The sequence below is a fragment of the Nicotiana tomentosiformis genome, chromosome 8 (assembly GCF_000390325.3).
Source record: "Nicotiana tomentosiformis chromosome 8, ASM39032v3, whole genome shotgun sequence".
NCBI classification, from domain to species: domain Eukaryota; kingdom Viridiplantae; phylum Streptophyta; class Magnoliopsida; order Solanales; family Solanaceae; genus Nicotiana; species Nicotiana tomentosiformis.
The window spans coordinates 59652910-59671940 of record NC_090819.1 but is presented as its reverse complement, the minus strand read 5'-3'; the positions used below and the strand labels follow the sequence as shown (position 1 = coordinate 59671940).

Genomic DNA, 19031 nt, shown 5'->3' with positions numbered 1-19031 from the left:
TGCGATGCTATGAAACAAACATCAAGGGGGAGAGGAGATCTATACAGAAGATGGGGGAGGAAACAAGAACAATATCTTTACAGGGTATATCAAAATTACAATTTATATGGCAGATACTTAAGAATAGAAGTCTGGCAGGGAGATAGGAAAAATCGATGATTGTCCCGGAAGCAGAATACAACAGCGGATGGGTGGAGATAGCAGAAAAAATCCTATGTTTTGTTGGGAAACACAGAAGAACCATCCCTATACAACCACCACCACAGGACAAGTCTTACTATGTATCAGCCAGAATTGAGAGCTGGCCAGATCTCCCCACGATCACTTCGACTCCATCATCAGTCGAGATCAATCATCCATTAGCCAGAAGCTTAGTTGGAATCTTTAATAATCCTTTCAACTTCAGCCCAAATCGTGAGACCATCCAAAAGTGGTTCATAACTAGATGGAGAACTATAACCTGTCTCAAAGTCACTCCCATGGAGCATAACAAATTTCTTTTCAAACTACCTTCAAGACAAGAAGCGATAAGGATTAAAGCAGGTGAATGGTTCTGGAACTGCAGACGCCTTTCTCTAGATTGGTGGTCACCAACATCGGGCACAATCTCGGAAGGAAGCAGACTGGAAAACTTCTGGGTCAAAGTCTTTGGGATCCCTCTGCATGCTTGGACATCAGACACCTTTAAAAACATAGGAGAACAGTGTGGTGGATTTGTCGGAATAGACGAAGACACAAAAAATAGAACACACTTCTATTGGGCTCGAAATCTGTATCAGAAACTCCGGCAAGAAGCCACCGGCGACTATGTTCATCGAAGTTGGGGATTGGAGCTTTAAAATTTCATTTCTTCAAGAAACTCAGTCACACCCAAAACCCACCATTAAAAATCAGAGTTGGGTACAACATCTTTTGCAAAAAAGTCGATCTCTGTAGTTGCCTGTGACGTTGCATCCACTAGTCAGTCAATGAGGGCCCACGTGAAGGGGACAAGCTTTAATTCAAAAAATCTGGAGCATCCATCTACAGATGGGGAAAACCGGCCCAACACAAGCCAAATAAAAGGAAGGGAGAAAAAAGGGAAGCAAAAGTTGGGCCTGAATATTAGTTATTATGCAAAAAGCCCAAAACTGTCCAAGAATAAAAATACTCAAGGCCCAAGCCAGCTACTTATTGGAGAGCAGTCGGCTACGCATACGATCCTTGTCTTCACAAATCTTCAACAGTGCAACTGACGAATCAATTCGACCCACTCTCAGAGGAAATACAAGCGCTTAACCACATCGCCTCTGACAAAACTCTCCACTCCCAATCTAATGCTGATGATGAAGCAGGAAGAATCAGCCCTAATTTGTCAGAATTGCTCATGCAAACAGTATCCCCAATTGTCAGCGGCTTGGAATCAAAATTTTCTTCCAAGTCTTTCAACAATTTCCTCCCTTTGCCACGGTATGACACCGATGATTCATCTAAATCATGCATGCAAATGGTGGACACACCTACAGTGGTGGAAACCTCAAGATGGACGAAAATGGCACTGCTGAAAGCTTGCAAAGCATTCGGAGTACATGCTACAGGCTTCGAATCAGACATTATGGGGCTAATCCTTAGAATGGAGGAGAAAAGGAAGATCCAATTGCAACAACGGGCAAATACAGAAGTGGAATCAAAAAAAGGGAAGCCTAAAGGGGGTTCGGGGCTTAACAAATTGGCTTGGGGTCTACAAGAGGGCAGCATAGAATGGAGGAGAAAAGGAAGATCTAATTGCAACAACGGGCAAATATAGAAGTGGAGTAAAAAAAAGGAAGTCTAAAGGGGGTTCAGAGCTTAAGAAATTGGCTTGTGGTTTACAAGAGGGCAGAAAGGGGCCGTTCTCAAAAGATCCATCCTAAATGAAGATCAAAATCCTAAGTTGGAATGTACAGGGTCTTAACAGGAAGAATAAAAGGAGTACTTTAAAATCCCTTGTACACAAGTGGGGGATAGATATTCTATGCTTACAAGAAACAAAAATAGAGGATTGGAGCAATTCCTTGATTAGTCAAATATGGGGGAATAGATGGGTGGCATGGGCTGAACTGAAGGCATATGGTAGCAAAAAAGGGATACTAATTATGTGGGATAAAAAGAATTGGAATTGTGTAGACTCTGAAGTGGGGAACTTTTCAATCTCCTGCAGATTCAAAAGTTTATTAGAAGATCTCAATTGGGTATTCACAGGGTGTACGGTCCTCACACCAACCCTGAAAGAACTGTTCTTTGGCACGAACTTGCAGCAATCAGGCGGTTGTGATCTGACAATTGGGTAATTGGTGGAGATTTTAATGTCTGCAGATTTGAAAGTGAGATTAAATTGCGTAAGAAGATCCAGGGCTATGTTGGGCGTCTCAGACACAATCCAGGAGTTAGGTCTGATTGATTCCACCACTTCAGGGAGCTTTATACACATGGTCAAGAGGTGAGGCTTCTCTACAAGCATCAAGGATTGATAGATTTCTATTCTCAACTGAATGGAATGAAATGTTCAAGAATGTGTACCAAATTGCTATGCCCAGAGTAATTTCAGATCATAAGTGTCACGCCCCAAAACCGCGGAGCGCGACCGGCGCTCAACCGAGTGAACCCGACCGAGCAAGCCTGTTAGATTTCTTCTACCCAAACTCATTCATGAATAAAGAGAATATATGTTTTCCTTAATTAAACAATAAAGTGGTCGTGTCTGCAATTTCCAATTTCTTACCATAAGTTTCACCTTTTTTAAAGTCTCAAATGGACAAGTAATACAACCACAACATAGCATAGTTTGTCTTTCCCAGTACCAATACACAACCCACACTATGTCTACGGAGCCTTTATAGATAAAGAGGAGTACAATGATAATGCCGGCAACAAGGCCCCGTCTATACCTCAACCATAATACATAAAGAACAAAAGATACATGACCCGGGATGAAGTGGGGCTTACCAAGTCAGCTGAGAAGAAGGTGTACTGCTATCACTGATCAATATCTCCTGCTGTGGAACCACCTGCATCCATTTAAAGATGCAACGCCCCAGGCAAAAGGGACGTTAGTACCGTCGAATAGTACTAGTATGAAAACTAAACACCAATTTAAGAATTTAGAAATACAAGATAATTATAATGAACGAGTGCGGCAATAGAATAATATAGATAACCGTCTCAACCATAGCAAGCTTATTAAAAGCTATCTACAACATTTATAGGATTTAAGATGAGATCCTCTATAACCGTCTTCACACAAAGCGGCCCCGCCGCCTCACCCGATGTATGCAGGTGGAGGTGTACGTACAAGACCACAACTCTAATCAAGCGGCCCTGCCGCCTCACCTCAATATATGCGGGTGGATGTATAACCACAGTACCAAGAACCTACACAAAGCGGCTATGCTGCCTCACCCCAATGTATGCGGGTGGAAATGCATCAACAATACCAATACCAACACAAAGCGGCTATGCCGCCTCACCCCAATGTATGCGGGTGGTGGTGCCCCAACAATACCAAAACCATACACAAAGCGGTCGTACCGCCTCACCCCAATGTAAGCGGGTGGAAGTGCAGTCCTACAATATCATAATCCCTACACAAAGCGGTCATGCCGCCTCACCCCAATATATATGCGGATGGAGGTGTGTCACAATCACAATCTCTATACCATAATCCCCACACAAAGCGGTCATGCCGCTTCACCCCAATGTATGCGGGTGGAGGTATATCAAAATCGCAATCTCTACACAACTTGGCATAATAACTTTCACATAAATCACGACTAGAAATTATAACATGTGGATACGTAATCCATAGTTTGGGACTCATCCTCAATTTATAATGCAATATGATAAGAGCATTTGAAATACGAATTGAACATATATCTTCATAACAAAACTTATCGGAATACTCGATTTATAATCAACATCTCGGAACTTACAAGGATAATGAGAATTCCAATTCTTAAAGAAGAGTTTAGCCAACATACCTCAATTAAGCTTCCTTAAACTCTAAGACGTTCCGGAATTCTTAGCAACTTCAATCTATTTTAGAAATATAACAAATTGAACCACAATTAGGAAGATGATTATGGTTCTAGCTCATTTGAGCATTTTATCAAACACTAGGTGTGCATTAAGGTTTAAAGGCCCTTTTTATGGAGGATTCCATCATCCCACAACCCAAGCTTTACCATTTTTTTTAGCTCAACAATCTTCCTACATCCTTGGATAATACATGCATGTAAAATAACCAATCCTCTTGCCCAGAAATTATCTTGCTTATTATCCATTTCTACACAAAATTCGAAATTAGGGTTTAGGGTGTAGATCTTACCTCTAGGATGTAGACCTAGTGAGCTTCCCTTCTTAATCTTCCAAAACTTGAGCAAGAATTGAAGAACAATAATTGAAGAACACCTTCTCACTCTAGGGTACTCTCTCTCGCTCTAAAATATCAGATTATAGCTCAAAAATGTCCCAAAGGGTGTATTTAATAAATAGGGTCGGGTTTTAAAAACCCAAAAATGGAGCTCCGGAACAAGGTATGCGATCGCATAACCGATATGCGGACCGCATATGGGTCGCATAGTTGGTTACAAAATAGCCAAAAGAACTGTCTGTGTATGCGGTCACTATGTGGTCTGCATAACTGTTAAGCGGTCGCATAATGCACCGCATAACAGTTATGCGGTCGCATAGTCGACCGCATAATTGCTTCCAATTGGCCCAATTAACTGCCTCACTCTGCGGCCATTATGCGGTCCGCAGAGTGATTCTGCGGTCGCATAATGGACCGCAGAAATGCACTTTTCTGCCAAAAAGTTTTTTTTACTTTTCGGTGCATCCTCAAACACGTAAGCCTAGTCCGACACCATGAAACATTATTTTCTTTGCAAATTTCACCGGGCTTTACACTTAAGAACTTCGAAATTTTCCGGGGTGTTACAATAAGCCAATCCTTTTGGAGAGTGGAGATTGGGAAACTACACCTTATTTCAAATTTGAGAATATGTGGCTCAAATCAGAGGGGTTTCTGGACAAGATGAAGGAATGGTGGCAATCTTATTAACTGGCAATCAAGATTTCATCCTTATCCAGAAACTAAGGAGCTTAAAGAAGGATCTTACTAGATGGAACAAAGAAGTCTTCGGTAACATGGAAACCAAAAGGAACAAAGCTCTTGCTAATTGCAATTACTAGAGCAAATAGCAGAACATAGAGTTCAAACACCAGAGGAAAAGATGAAATCATTCAACTTGAAATTGGAACTTGAACAGTTGGCAATTGCTGAGGAAACCTCCGGGAGGCAAAAGTCCAGGTGTCTATGGCTGAAGGAAGGAGACAGGAACACAAAGTACTTTCAAAAAATGGAAAACTCAAGAAGAAGGGGTAACTGTATTGATGGACTCAAAGTGGGAAAAGAGATAATTGAAGATAAAGGATTGATCAAGGAGGAAATTCTGAGCTACTATCAGAGAAGGAAACATGGAGACCTTCAGTAGAATTTACAGGGTTACACACACTCAGCTCAAATGATAGAGAGGACCTGGAATCTCCTTTTGAGGAACCAGAGGTCCTTGCAGCCTTAAATTCCTGTGCCCCATACAAAGCACCAGGCCCTAATGGTTACACCATGGCATTTTTCCAAAAATGCTGGGAGGTTCTCAAGTCAGACTTCATGGCAGCCCTTAACCATTACCACCAACATGATCATATGGTTAGATCTTGTAATGCTTCATTCCTAGCACTCATCCCAAAGAAGAAAGGTGCAATTGAGTTTAAGGATTTCGGACCAATTAGTCTAATAGACAGTGTCTATAAATTGGTGGCGAAGATCCTTCCCGAAAGAATGAAAAGAGTTATTGGGATGGTCTCTGGTCAACAAAGTGCCTTCATCAAAAATAGGCAAATCACAGATGCATCCTTGATTGCAAATGAAGTTTTGGATTGGAGAATCAAAAATGGGGAAACTGGCTTACTGTGCAAACTTGATATTGAGATGGCTTTTGATCAATTAAACTGGTCATACCTTATCAACATGTTGAAGATGATGGGATTTGGTGACAGATGGATTAGGTGGATTTATTTCAACATTTCTTCAATGAAGTATTCTATGCTGGTGAATAGGAGTCCGGTAGGTTTTTTCTCCCCACAAAAGGGCCTCAGGCAAGGAGTTCCTCTTTCTCCATTCCTCTTTTTACTGGCCATGGAGGGCCTTACACAAATGCTGGTCAAAGCCAAGGAGATGAATTGGTACAGGGGTTTCAAGTGGGCAGAAATCTAGCTAATTCAGTCACTGTTTCCCATTTGCTATATGCAGATAACACACTGATCTTTTGTGGAGCAGAGAGACTCCAAGTATCTTATCTCAATCTCACTTTGCTCATCTTTGAAGCCATTTCTGGATTACACATCAACATGCTTAAAAGCACCATATACCTGGTCAATGAAGTCTCCAATCTAGAAGAATTGGCAGAGATCTTGTGTTGTAAAATAGGATCTCTCCCCCACTACATACCTAGGTTTACCTTTGGATGCTAAATACAAATCAATCGGGGTATGGAGTGATGTTGTAGAAAAAGTGGAAAAGAGACTCGCAACTTGGCAAATGCAGTATCTCTCAATGGGTGGCAGACTCACTTTAATTAGCAGTGTTCTTGACAGCGTCCCTACTTAATATATGTCCTTATACCCTATGCCAAGCTTAGTTCTGAAACAGCTAGACAGATTGAGAAGGAGGTTTCTATGGGAGGGCAACAACACAACTCACAAATTCCCTTTGGTGAAATGGGCCAAAGTTATTCAGCCTAAATCTGATGGGGGAATAGGACTCAAGAACCTAAAGCTCCATAACAAAAGCATGTTAATAAAGTGGCTATGGAGGTTATGGGCAGCCTGAACCAGCTTATTGGAAGGAGGTCATTACGTCAAAGCATGGAGCTCTACACCAGTGGTGCACCAAAGAAAACAATGCCCCACATGGGGTGGGACTATGGAAACATATCATGTCTCTTCATACTGATTTTCTCCGGGAAATAACATACAGAGTTGGCAATGGCTCTCATGTAAAATTCTGGGAGGACAGATGGATTGGTAACACAACACTGAGATAATCATATCCTGGGTTGTATCAGATAGCTAGTCATCAGAATTCGTTGGTTGCTCACAACAGGGAGGGGAACACTTGGAATCCTCTATTCAGAAGAAACCTCCAAGATTGGGAAATTAATGATCTGCTTCTACTATTATCCACATTGGAAGAATGCAAAATTGAAGAGCATCAACCTGACAGACTTATCTGGGGCAACTCAACAGGAGGAAAGTACACAGTCAAGACCAGCTATAACCTCCTATGTTCATGGACTCCATAACAAAAGCATGTTAATGAAGTGGCTATGGAGGTATGGGCAGCCTGAACCAGCTTATTGATACGGCAAAGCATGGAGCTCAACACCAGTGGTGCACCAAAGAAAACAATGCCCCACATGGGGTGGGACTATGGAAACATATCAGGTCTCTTCATACTGATTTTCCCCAGGAAATAACATACAGAGTTGGCAATGATTCTCATGTAAAATTCTGGGAGGACAGATGGATTGGTAACACAACACTGAGATAATCATATCCTGAGTTGTATCAGATAGCTAGTCGTCAGAATTCGTTGGTTGCTCACAACAGGGAGGGGAACACTTGGAATCCTCTATTCAGAAGAAACCTCCAAGACTGGGAAATTAATGATCTGCTTATACTATTATCCACATTGGAAGAATGCAAAATTGAAGAGCATCAACCTGACAGACTCATCTGGGGCAACCCAACAGGAGGAAAGTACACAGTCAAGGCCAGCTATAACCTCCTATGTTCACAGAATGGGATGCTTGAGGATTGGCCTTGGAAACATGTCTGGAGGACTAGACAACCACTCAAAGTATCTTGCTTCACATGGTTAGCTCTCAGAGAAGCTTGCTTAACACAAGATAACCTAAGAAGAAGAGGTATTGTACTAGCTAACAGATGCTATCTATGCTAGCAAAATTCAGAGAGTGTCAACCATTTGTTTCTTCATTGCCCAATAGCAGATGACATCTGGAATTTCTTCTACTCTATTTTTGGCTTGGCATGGGTGATGCCTTTGCACATCAAAGATGCATATGGATTTTTTGGAGAGTTGATAAAGCCATCAAGAGGATTTGGAGAATGATCCCCGCTGCAATTTTTTGGTGTTTATGGAATGAAAGGAACCACAGATGTTTTGATGGAATCCCAACTCCATTACACTCTTTAAAAGCTATCTGTTTTGTTAGCCTGTTTAGTGGGAACTTCCATACTCCTGTTAATAGTGTGGACAATATTTTGGATTTTGTTAGCTCCCTGATCTTAGTTTAAACATTATACATGAGCTAATTCAGTGTCTTGTACACTTTTGTCATCTTTTGTAATTTGCATCTTTTGGATGCCTTATTAATACAATCTCTTACTTTATCAAAAAAAAACTCTTACAACCCCTCTAAAGTATTCCTCCATAAACCGCGCTCATAGGGAAGTGTAATATTTTTAGTCCTCCACTCCCCTTCCAGAACCCCATATTTCTCCGCAATCACCTCTCTCCAAAGAGCATTCTCCTCTACTGAAAATCTTCATAACCACTTCCAAGTAATGCCTTGTTAAAACACCCTTAGATCTCTGGTGTTGTGACGATCTTCCAATTGACTTTGGTGTTGTGACGATCTTCCAATTGACCAAATGAATTTTCCTTTCCCTGCTTTTAGAAAATCCCTCTGAAATTTTTCCAACTTTAATAGTGGTTGGAGCGTTTAACAAGGACATGAAATACGTTGGAATGCTCAATAAAGTTCTCATCTTATAACTCTAGGGCATTTAGGTATGTATAGATCATGGATTCAGTGGTTAAACGATGGATGTAATGGTGTCAGTGTTGTATGAGTTTAGTTTATTAAGCTATATCAAATTGACTCAAGAGTTTTCCTTTCCTTCTCTCACTCTCTTTTTGCTTTTTCTTCATTTTTGGTGGATGCCAGTGGGGTCTACAGATTGTTGCTTAGGCCCGATGTGTTCCTTTTTCCAATTTATTGTGTTAATATGTCCCTTAATTTCTATTTTTGGATTTACTCCCCCAAAAAGAATTTGTCCATTGGCATTCACAGATTAAATGTGGGTGTTGCGAGAGGCATATATATGAGTAATTTCACAGTTTAAATGCCTAGATGGCATAGGGGCCCTTAGGGCTTTGGTCTAGTGGTAAGAGTGCAATACATGTTATGTGGGTTAGGCACAAGTCATAGACTCGAATCTTGCTGCAGACAAAAGCTGATATTTAAGTCGAGAAGGGTTAAAGGGCGGGCCCATTATCCAACGTGTTCGTGCATCACTGGCCATCAAAGAATTCTCGATAATAAAAATAATAATTGGATGGTTAGGGTTTAACATTTCCCATCATCACACAAATGGGAATGCACCGAAAAAACAATACGACTTATTAAAATCAATGTGGACTAAATTTATGGGATTAAATTAGACATGGATTTATGACTTAGAAAGCAAAATCACGTGAAAAATACTATTGTTTGAGATGGTGTGTAAGAGGTTTAGAAAAAATGAGCTTGGCCATGCCCCCGGGATTTCATTCAATGGCAAAGGTGGTACGACGCGGGTCACAAGTTTGGATCTTGCCGGTTGAACACTTGAACCAAGTCTGGTATTAATTTAAGTGGAGAAGGATTGAGGAGCAGGCTTATTATCTACTTAGTTTCAAATTTGGAATTGCAGATTTCTCTGATTTCTTTTTTTTTTTTTAAAAAAAAGGAAAAATAAAGAAAATGAGAGCTAGTCCGTCATCCAATCCACCTCTCTAATTGAGTTTGTTGTCTTTCACAGACATACTTTGCATCACATGCCCCTTTATTATTATTATTATTAGACAGGAGAAAAGAATTATCAACCCCTGATTCTGTTGTGTATCAACCAACACATAATAAATTAAATTATGAAATATCTCTATGTTACAATGCAACTTATGTTTATTGCTTTCTCTTTGTAGGTTCGTAGGCTGGCAATGGAGGTTCGACAATTGGCTTCTGCACGATCAATTACTGTTCTTAATGGAAATTCTACTGGTATCTTCCACCATTCTTGACTGAAGAGTTTCATGCTATGTTTTGCTTTATCTTTCCTTTGATTATGTAGAAGTTGTTTTCTATCAGCCAATGTGTCCTTACACCCTTTGTCGCCTTCTGTGTCTCAGGTAACTTGACATCTCTTATCATGCCAACTGCTGCAGTAGGGGCGTTGGGTTATGGATATATGTGGTGGAAGGTAAAATAAATTGTTTCTTAGATTCTCTATTTAAGTAATACCCTCTCTCTTGTTACTGCTTCTATTAGTGTGGAGATTACTCGAAGGAAGTCTGGGTGATTCATTATACTAAGGTGTACTAGAGGTATGTGTAGCATGACAGATGAAATTAAAATGCATGAGCGAGAAGGACTTTCTCAAAAAAAAAAAGTAAAATAAAACGGATGAGTGAGAGTAACATGCTCATGTGTGTCTAGGTGGCGTGTCAGCTTGAAGTTGGTCCTCAGCTTAGGTACCGGCCCTTCTACAGAATATTAGGGGTCAAAATGGGGGGAAGAAACAAGCCCTCAACCAAAGGCCAAGCTTTTCTGCCTCTAGCTTTAGATGACCATTGCATACTTGTTACGGTTAACAATGATCGATATCCCTAGTATTTAAAAAACGAAAACATATTTTCAACTTTTCGTGTAATTCTTGCAGGGTTTATCATTCTCTGACCTTATGTATGTTACCAAAAAGAATATGACAAGTGCCGTTTCAAATTTGACAAAGCACTTGGAGCATGTTTCTGAGGCGCTTGCTGTAAGTATCATCTCTTGCAAACTACCTCTGCTCTTAATTCCTTCTCTGCGATCTTGGCACTCCCATGTGCCTAACTAGCACACTAGTATTATGCAATTTTTTGCATATATAATTGCGGTGTTTCTGTTAAACATGTGAAGCTTGATGATTGGTTGCAGCTTGTGTCAACAATAGTGTGCTATTAATGAATTTGCCCCAACCTCCCCAGCCCTCTTGGTAATAGGCCAGAAATATTTCCCATGTCAGGTGAATGTGTTTGTATTCTCTGAGTGTACATTACTACCAAGATTTGTAGTGTGGTACTGTGGTGGTACCAGTGAGAGTCTCAACACGATGTGTGGGTTCAATTCTGATTATCCCCTCCCCCCTCCCCCCTAGTAATATTATTTTATAAAAAGAAAGCAGTTATTTAAACAGCCTGAGAAAGAGTTGGGTATTTGGGTTTGATATATGTTTCTTGTTGGGTCTCGTAAGAGCGTAGATCTTTACATGTATTTTTATACTGTTAATAAAACCCAAACCTCCCTAGAGCAACTCAATTGCTTTATCAATATGTACCTAATTGTAGTCCAGTTCAGTTTATGAAATAAAAATGAGTTATTCATTACCTAACCTAAAACATAATTCGCCAGGGTAAGACTTCTTTCGATTAGATGTCAACATTGAAAATCCTTGATTAAAATTTATTCTCAAGTAAAAGAGAATTTTAAAGACTTAAGATAGCAACAAGAACAACTACGCCTCGGTCCCGAACAAGTTGGGGTCAGCTAAAGACTTAAGAATTAAGATAGCAGCTAGTAAAAAAATTATCGAAGTCGCATTAATTACAGTTGAATTGGATTTAGATTTTAGACATAAAAGTTGCTACCGGGTTGTGAAATATAAGGACAATAATTTGTATTGCCACACTTGATCTACCAAAATTTTTTGTATTATTTCCAGAACAGTGGGATGAAATTCATGATATGCTAGAGGATTAGCTAATCGTGGTAACTGTGGTCTCTCATTACAAAAAAAGTATAAAACCTCAAAAGGTCCCCAGTTTGGTATTATAACTAGCTTGAAGAGCGATTGTCTGAAAAAGTCTTTCTGCTATGCTGCATTTTCCTATTCTTTTACCCATTTTAGCCTCCTGTTATTTACTTTAACTGTTAAAGCAAATATTAGCTTTGAGTTTACCAATTTATGATCAACAACAACTACTACACCTCGGTCCCAAGTTAATTGGGGTTAGCCATATGAATCCTAATTATCCACTTTGCTCCATTTGGATCTGTTGCATTCCAAACTTCCAGTATTAAATAATTTGGGGTTCTCTACCACTATTGGTTCTTTACATTTTCTTTTGAATAGCACCTTTTTATCAAAAATTAAAAAATTAAAGAGTTTTTTAAGACACGATACAAGTGTGCCATAATTTCTTTCTCATGAAAAAAAGAGAAAAAGTGCCATAATTTCACAAATCATAAGAAGAGGGGGAAAGTTTGAGGAAGAAAATCAAATTTTCATGTCAGTGTTAGTTGGTTGTTTAGGACCTGATTACTTTTCTCCACAGAATTGAAACTGCGTCAGAAGTCTGCTATTAGACAACCGTATGATTTTTTCTTGAACCATAATTTTGTTGTGATTCCTATCAAGAATTTGCGCAAACAGACACTTTATGAAGATGTTTTTATGTGATGTGGGGTTATTTGTGTCTACCTATGTCTGGTATCTCCATGATGCCTTCTTCATTATTCTGTTTCTCCTCTTGATCAGGCAACAAAGAAACATTTGACGCAGAGAATTCAGAATGTCGATGGGAAATTGGATGATCAAATGGAGATGTCAAAACTACTAAGGAATGAGGTGCAAATCTATTCTAACACCTCTTTGTCTTTATTTATGTTTGGGGTTTGTTTTCTCTGATCCACTGTCATAATCCTTAAATTTGTACTTTCCTGCTTATACTATAACTATGCAGTATAGCTGTCATAATCAGGTCAAATCCTGTTTTGCAACAGGTTAATGATGTGCGTGGTGATCTGTCTCAAATTGGTTGTGATTTGGATGAATTACAGAGAATGGTTTCTGGTCTGGTATGTTATGCTTTCTTATATCTTGTGTTCTCTTGTCGAAATTATCGTTCAGATGCTTTTGTAGACAGGCAGTGGCCAAGCTACCTTGGATTCTCTACGTCATTTTTGGTCAATTTTGTTGTATCTACTTTTTAGTACACTGATCTCGTCTTTAACTGTATCTGGATATGCAGGATGGCAAGTTAGTTTCCTTAGAAGGCAAACAGGTAAACTGAAAAAAGAAGTCATTTCAGCCTTTTTTCTCAGCTACTAATTTTGTTTATTTACCTATTAAATACTAAGGGAAAAAAAGTTTCTGATCATTCGATCATCTGGGGTTTGTAGCCTCTGCCTATTTGCAATGTGCCATTCAGGTAATTTGTGCTAAGCATGATTCTCATGGTTAATAACAGGACTTTGCAAATGCTGGTGTCATGTACCTGTGCAATATAGTCAATGGAAAAAGGGTGAAGATGCCTGATACACTTCAGGTTCGTACACCTTTTTTTTTCCATGTGCAACTCTTGATGTTATCACAACTTGTCGATGTGATAACCTCTTCCACTTGAATAGTGTTTTATTCAGTTTTAGGCTTTCACACACTAACATTATGCATCTGTTTCCCCTCTAAAAAGGGTGATATGGACGGGGTTGGGTCGCACGTGTGAAACAAGTGGGATAAAGAATCTTTTTCTTTGTCCCCATGGATACAGCAATGCGATTTTAGACGAACCAAATCTAGTAATCAGAAAGTTTTCTTTGCCAGGCAAGTGACAGGATGTGTGGTTCATTTTTCTACGGACAATCCCTTTTGCTACATGATTTTTGGCATGATCAAAACTACCAAAGCATTATTTAACAGGTTTTGATTATATGCATCTGATTTTCACACTAGGGTGAAGGTAGGAACAGAGAGAAATTTTGTTTTCTCCCAGTAACTGGTTTCTGTTCTTAATCTAGAAAATGCGAAAACGCTAGTCTATTTGGCCAAAGTTACAGATAACAACAGCAACAACAACATGCCCAGGGGGCTGGGAGGGTAGTGTGTTTGCAGACCTTACCCCCTACCTTGTGGAGATAGAGAGACTGTTTCCAATAGATCAAAATGGATATTCATGTATAAGGAGATTTTCGGTCTTTCATTCCTCTTGATCTAAGGTGCGAATTAAAACTTATAAAAGAGCCTAGCAAATGCAACATGTCAAGTAAAGACATTAACATACTAGGTCGTTTTGGTTGATTTCAACCTCGTCGCATAATAGAAAGAAAAGGACCTTCTTCCATTTGGGGGCATACTGTCTGGAAAGATGTCTTAACGTTCCTACTTTTCTTGAATCTGCTTTAGCAGGAGAAGGAACACCAAACCTATTAAACTTTTCGAGTCTCTCTAGTGTTCTATTTTTAAGATTGTGCTAGCAATTACCACACAAAGATCTCTGGTTGTAGCCACTTTCAGCATTAATCATCTTCAGCACAGTACATAGGACAGGATAAAGCTAGGTGGCACCTAGTAGGTGCAAAAGAGTCTGAGTGCTTCACCTTGCTGCAGTTCAGTTCAATCGCCAAGGTGTGAAGGCGTCTGTCTCATCACCAATTGGCTCTGTCCAGAAGAGGCCGGATTAAGCAATAATTATTTCACTTCATTCCATCTAATTGTCTGCAATTATAGTTATTATTAGAGTTAAATACGTTACACCCCCCTGTATTATGACTTGTAATCGGAGACACCCCCTGTATTTGAAAGTTGAAACCAAACACTTAATACCCCAGTATTATAAAAACCCTAAAACTACTTAACGTCATTAAAGCAATATACGAAAATGACTAAACTAAGCCGTAGATACCCTATGTTTATCTCAAATACGCTCAGTGCATAACACTAGAATCAAATACTCAATCATTTATAAATTGTATCATTATAATTCCGGGATCTCTACAACAAATAATCAATCATGTATAAGCTTCAACTTTACGAACATTTTTCAACAGCAAAAAAGCAAGATACGTTCAAATCAACCAAACACTAAAGGCAAGTGGAAAGTAATTGTATTTAGAATCACTATTCGGAAACAGAGCAATTGACCTGTATTTCTGCGGTTCATAACAATAAACTGAAATCGCGGTTGAGCACTCCTGTAACACCCGCTAAAAGTTAATCATCACAAAAAACAAAGTACAGAACTCAAAATTAAATAAACAAACATTCCCTTAAAGTGAGTTGTTTAATACTCACCTGTTGAAAACAAATAGAGATCCTTCCACATCCTTCTGACTCTGCATAACAATTCAATTATAAATTATATTAATGGAAAGAGCAAAATTATAAATAAATAAATAAATTCAGGAAATTGAATTACCCATTGGCTGTTATCGGTATATTCTTAAAAGGTAACATGAGCAGCAGTGATAAGATTTTCTTCAATGAAAGGATCAATACGCTGAAGAACCGTCAAGTTTAGAATTTCTTCATTGCCTTCCCATAACAATACATGAAAATAGAAGAGGAAAAGAATGCTCTAAGGATTTTGCTGGGAAGCAGTTCTGTTACAGGAGTATAAATTGATGTGAAGCAAGGGTAATTTGTCAATGTATTACTGTTATATGAAAGAAATAAAAAAAGAAAATGGATTCTTAAAGGAGTTAGTATTTGTGTAGGATTTTTATAATACAGGGGTATTAAGTGTTTGGTTTTAAAATACAGGGGTGTCTTCGTTTTCGGTCATAATACAGGGTTTTAATGTATTTAACTCTTATTATTATTCAACTTAATTTACACGGGCGTGTGTGTATGTGTTTTTTTTTGTGTGAGTATGTATCACCTTGGAGCTGACTATCTTTGTATCATCTTTTCTTGTTTTGCTTATTTTATCCTTCACAGACCATTTTGTTTAATCTTATTAGATGCTTGTCTCTTAACCTGCATTTAATGCCTGCAGGAACAACTTAAAATTGTGGGCAACTCAACACCTAGTCTCATGGTACTTTTGCTAACTTCAATTTAATGTCTTTATTCAAGTATTTTGTCATAATATCAGCCATATGCATGAAGTTGACCTGTGATAGTGTGCATTATTTTCTTTTTAGTTCCAAAATGCTCATTGGATTTTGGCTCCTACATAAAGGAGAGTTTTTTAGTCAAAAATCTAGGAACACCAGAATAATGTCAAAATCAAAAAATTGCTAAAATTTTAAACGACATTGTTTATTGGTTGTAATATATGAACTACTTTGGGATGCCGCTGCCCATATTGATATTTCTAATTGACATGATTCATTTATGTTAAAATAATTTTGAAGAACTGTCTAATACATGCTTTGGTCGTGAATACAATGGCAATTTTTGCATGTCTGATACACTGTTTGGTCAAGTATGGTTTTACCATTCCCGAGCTCCGATTGGAAAATATTGATTAACACAAATACGATGCCTCCCTTCGTTAACTGAACTGCACATTCCCTATTGGCTTTTATTCTCTGTTTCTTTACGTCTAATCATTGACATGGTGGTTTCATCAGTCGGGTTACAGTTGCAGGCATTTCATTGATGTCCCATAACTTTGTTACAGGGCCTTAAAGAACTTGCTGACTCTTTACCACAAGGAAATTCTAATAGGTATTTAACTGATGGCATTGCCCAAGATAATCCTGATAAGTTAAAAGATCCACCAAGAGGCCTAATGAGGTATGTTATTTTAGCATGTTCAAACTTCCTCTTTCACTTGCTCTCCTCTATTTTGGCTGTGGGTTAGCTGGGATTTAGTCATCGTGCTCCTTACTTTTTGTTGATTAGCAACTCTGCATGTTCAGAATTTCTTTTTTCCTTTTGCATTGTTTTGTGGTTGAAGTCATTATATATCCATGCAAACATGTGTTTCCTCTACTCCTGGAATGGCCCTGATTTTCTCCTTTTTTTTTTCTTTCTAACAGGACGGCTTCTACCAAGTGTTGATTCACCCGTATGAAGGAAATATCATTTGGTTTCTGTTTTTCTTGGAGTATCAGGGCACTGCTGGGCTATTTTCTTTTTTTTTTTTTTTGGGGGGGGGGGAAAGGAGGGGAGGGTATAACTCTTTGTTGAACGGCAGTCTCTTCAACTTCTGTTACAGTTAACGGTCCATATGTAGTCATCAAATGATGGAGCCTATATTTAGACCTCCACTGATATTTCATCTGTGCGCTCATATATACGTATTTTGTCTCAAATCACAACTGTATATGATTGAATAAAATACGTGCCACTGGATAGTAGGCACAGTGGTGACACTGCTAATTTGACAAAAGATGTCGAAAATTATTCTTGGTGTTTTATTTTCTGTATAATGTTGAACCCTAGGAAGTTTTTCAGATATAACTCTTTGTTGAACGGTAGTCTCTTCAACTTCTGTTCCAGTTAACGGTACATATGTAGTCATCAAATGATGGAGCCTATATTTAGACCTCCACTGATATTTCATCTGTGCGCTCATATATACGTATTGTCTCAAATCACAACGGTATATGATTGAATATAATACGGGGGATTTGCATCTATATCCAGTTTTTGGGTCACATTTTAACTTATAACCGCTTTGCAAAAAAATTGCAAAGCGTACCCACTTTTCGGGTAACTTCATACATACAGGTCTGAAGTAGCAAAAATTTATGTCTGAAGTTTGAACTTCAGAATGTTTTGCCTGAAGTGTAGCCTTATCAAAGCAAAATTTAAGATATTTTTGCCTGAAGTTTGGCCTGACTTGCAAAGGCAATCACGCAAATTTCAGTTCATAGTGCAATGACAAACTTCAGTTCAATAAAACTACAACATGTTTTGGTTGAAGTTTTTGTTTTGTAATTGCTGAACTTTAGCATTTTAGGAGCTGAAGTTTTATTTTGTAATTGCTGAACTTCAGCATTCTAGGAGCTGGATTTTTGTTTTGTAATTGTTGAACTTCAGCATTCTAGGAGCTGGAGTTTTGTTTTGTAATTGTTGAACTTTAGCATTCTAGGAGCTGAAGTTTTTGTTTTATATTTGTTAAACTTTGGTAGTCTTAGAGCTGAAGTTGTGTTTTGCCTTTCTTTGAAGTTAGATGGCTTTAAAATATAACTTAAACCAAATTGTGTTGAAGTTTTAACTGATTTTTTTGATAATGTTCTGAAGTTATTTTTTGTATATTTTATTTTTCAGTTCTGCAGCCCTTTTCTGTCGTTTTTCCTGCGGATGATATCATAAAGTAAGGGGTAAGCTAATTTCAAGAGATCGCGAGAGCAACTATTGTGTATAATAAATTTCACTTGCATGTGTCATTCTTGTGGCAGGTAACTTGGAAGAGAGGACATGTAATAGTCAGTTGCTGTTGTATGTTTAAGAAGGATGGATCACGGAAAGACACAAATCACACCTACTTTAACTAGCTTGTGGAGTTTTATTTACTCGTCCTTCAACATAGAATATTGTAGTTGATAAGATTTAATAAAAACTTTACACATCCAATCAGTAATACTTATGCAAAGTCTCATGTGCTTGAGAGAGAAAAGAAGAAGAGGAAGAAAGGAACGCATAGGTCAGGAGAAAGAAGATGAGGCGTCTGAAGTTGTCAAAATTAGGATATAGGTTAAAGAATTTTAAAAATATGGGTATAGGTTAAATGAGGGCGACCAAATAGGGCGCCCTGTGCAATTTTTACATAAAATACGTGCCAATTTGACAAAAGATGTCAGAAAATTATTCTTGGTGTTTTCTTTTCTGTATAATGTTGAACCATAGGAAGTGTATACGGCCGAAACTGATTTCGGCCTTCGTACGACCGATCGAGATGGAACATAATGGATCAAAGAAAGTCTTCATAATATCGAGATGGGATCCGAAGAAGGCACAAACGAGCTTCAAATTTCAAGGATAGGTCAAATACCGAGCTCGAAGTCATTATCGAGCTCGGGTCCGAATCGAACTATGATGAGATGTGATGGAATCGAGCTTAAGGGTCAGAGGCCAACCGATATCGAGCCCAAGTCATTACCGGACCCCGAGTCGGCATCGACCTCAAACCCGCATCGAGCTCTAAAACTGGAAACCGACCAATACCGACCAATGCT

At 38.7% G+C, this 19031-nt stretch overlaps 1 protein-coding gene across 1 annotated transcript in view; it reads left to right on the top strand.

Moving 5' to 3' along the window:
- LOC104105411 (uncharacterized) overlaps nt 1-17267 on the top strand; it is a 31694-nt gene extending 14427 nt beyond the window's left edge. The window contains exons 4-13 of the mRNA XM_070182370.1: nt 10067-10142; nt 10271-10341; nt 10801-10902; nt 12661-12750; nt 12906-12980; nt 13154-13186; nt 13373-13450; nt 15896-15937; nt 16526-16641; nt 16887-17267. Coding sequence (XP_070038471.1) covers nt 10067-10142; nt 10271-10341; nt 10801-10902; nt 12661-12750; nt 12906-12980; nt 13154-13186; nt 13373-13450; nt 15896-15937; nt 16526-16641; nt 16887-16908 — 705 coding nt within the window. The 3' untranslated portion in view covers nt 16909-17267. The remainder of the gene's footprint in view (nt 1-10066; nt 10143-10270; nt 10342-10800; nt 10903-12660; nt 12751-12905; nt 12981-13153; nt 13187-13372; nt 13451-15895; nt 15938-16525; nt 16642-16886) is intronic.
- The last annotated feature ends 1764 nt before the right edge of the window (nt 17268-19031 follow it).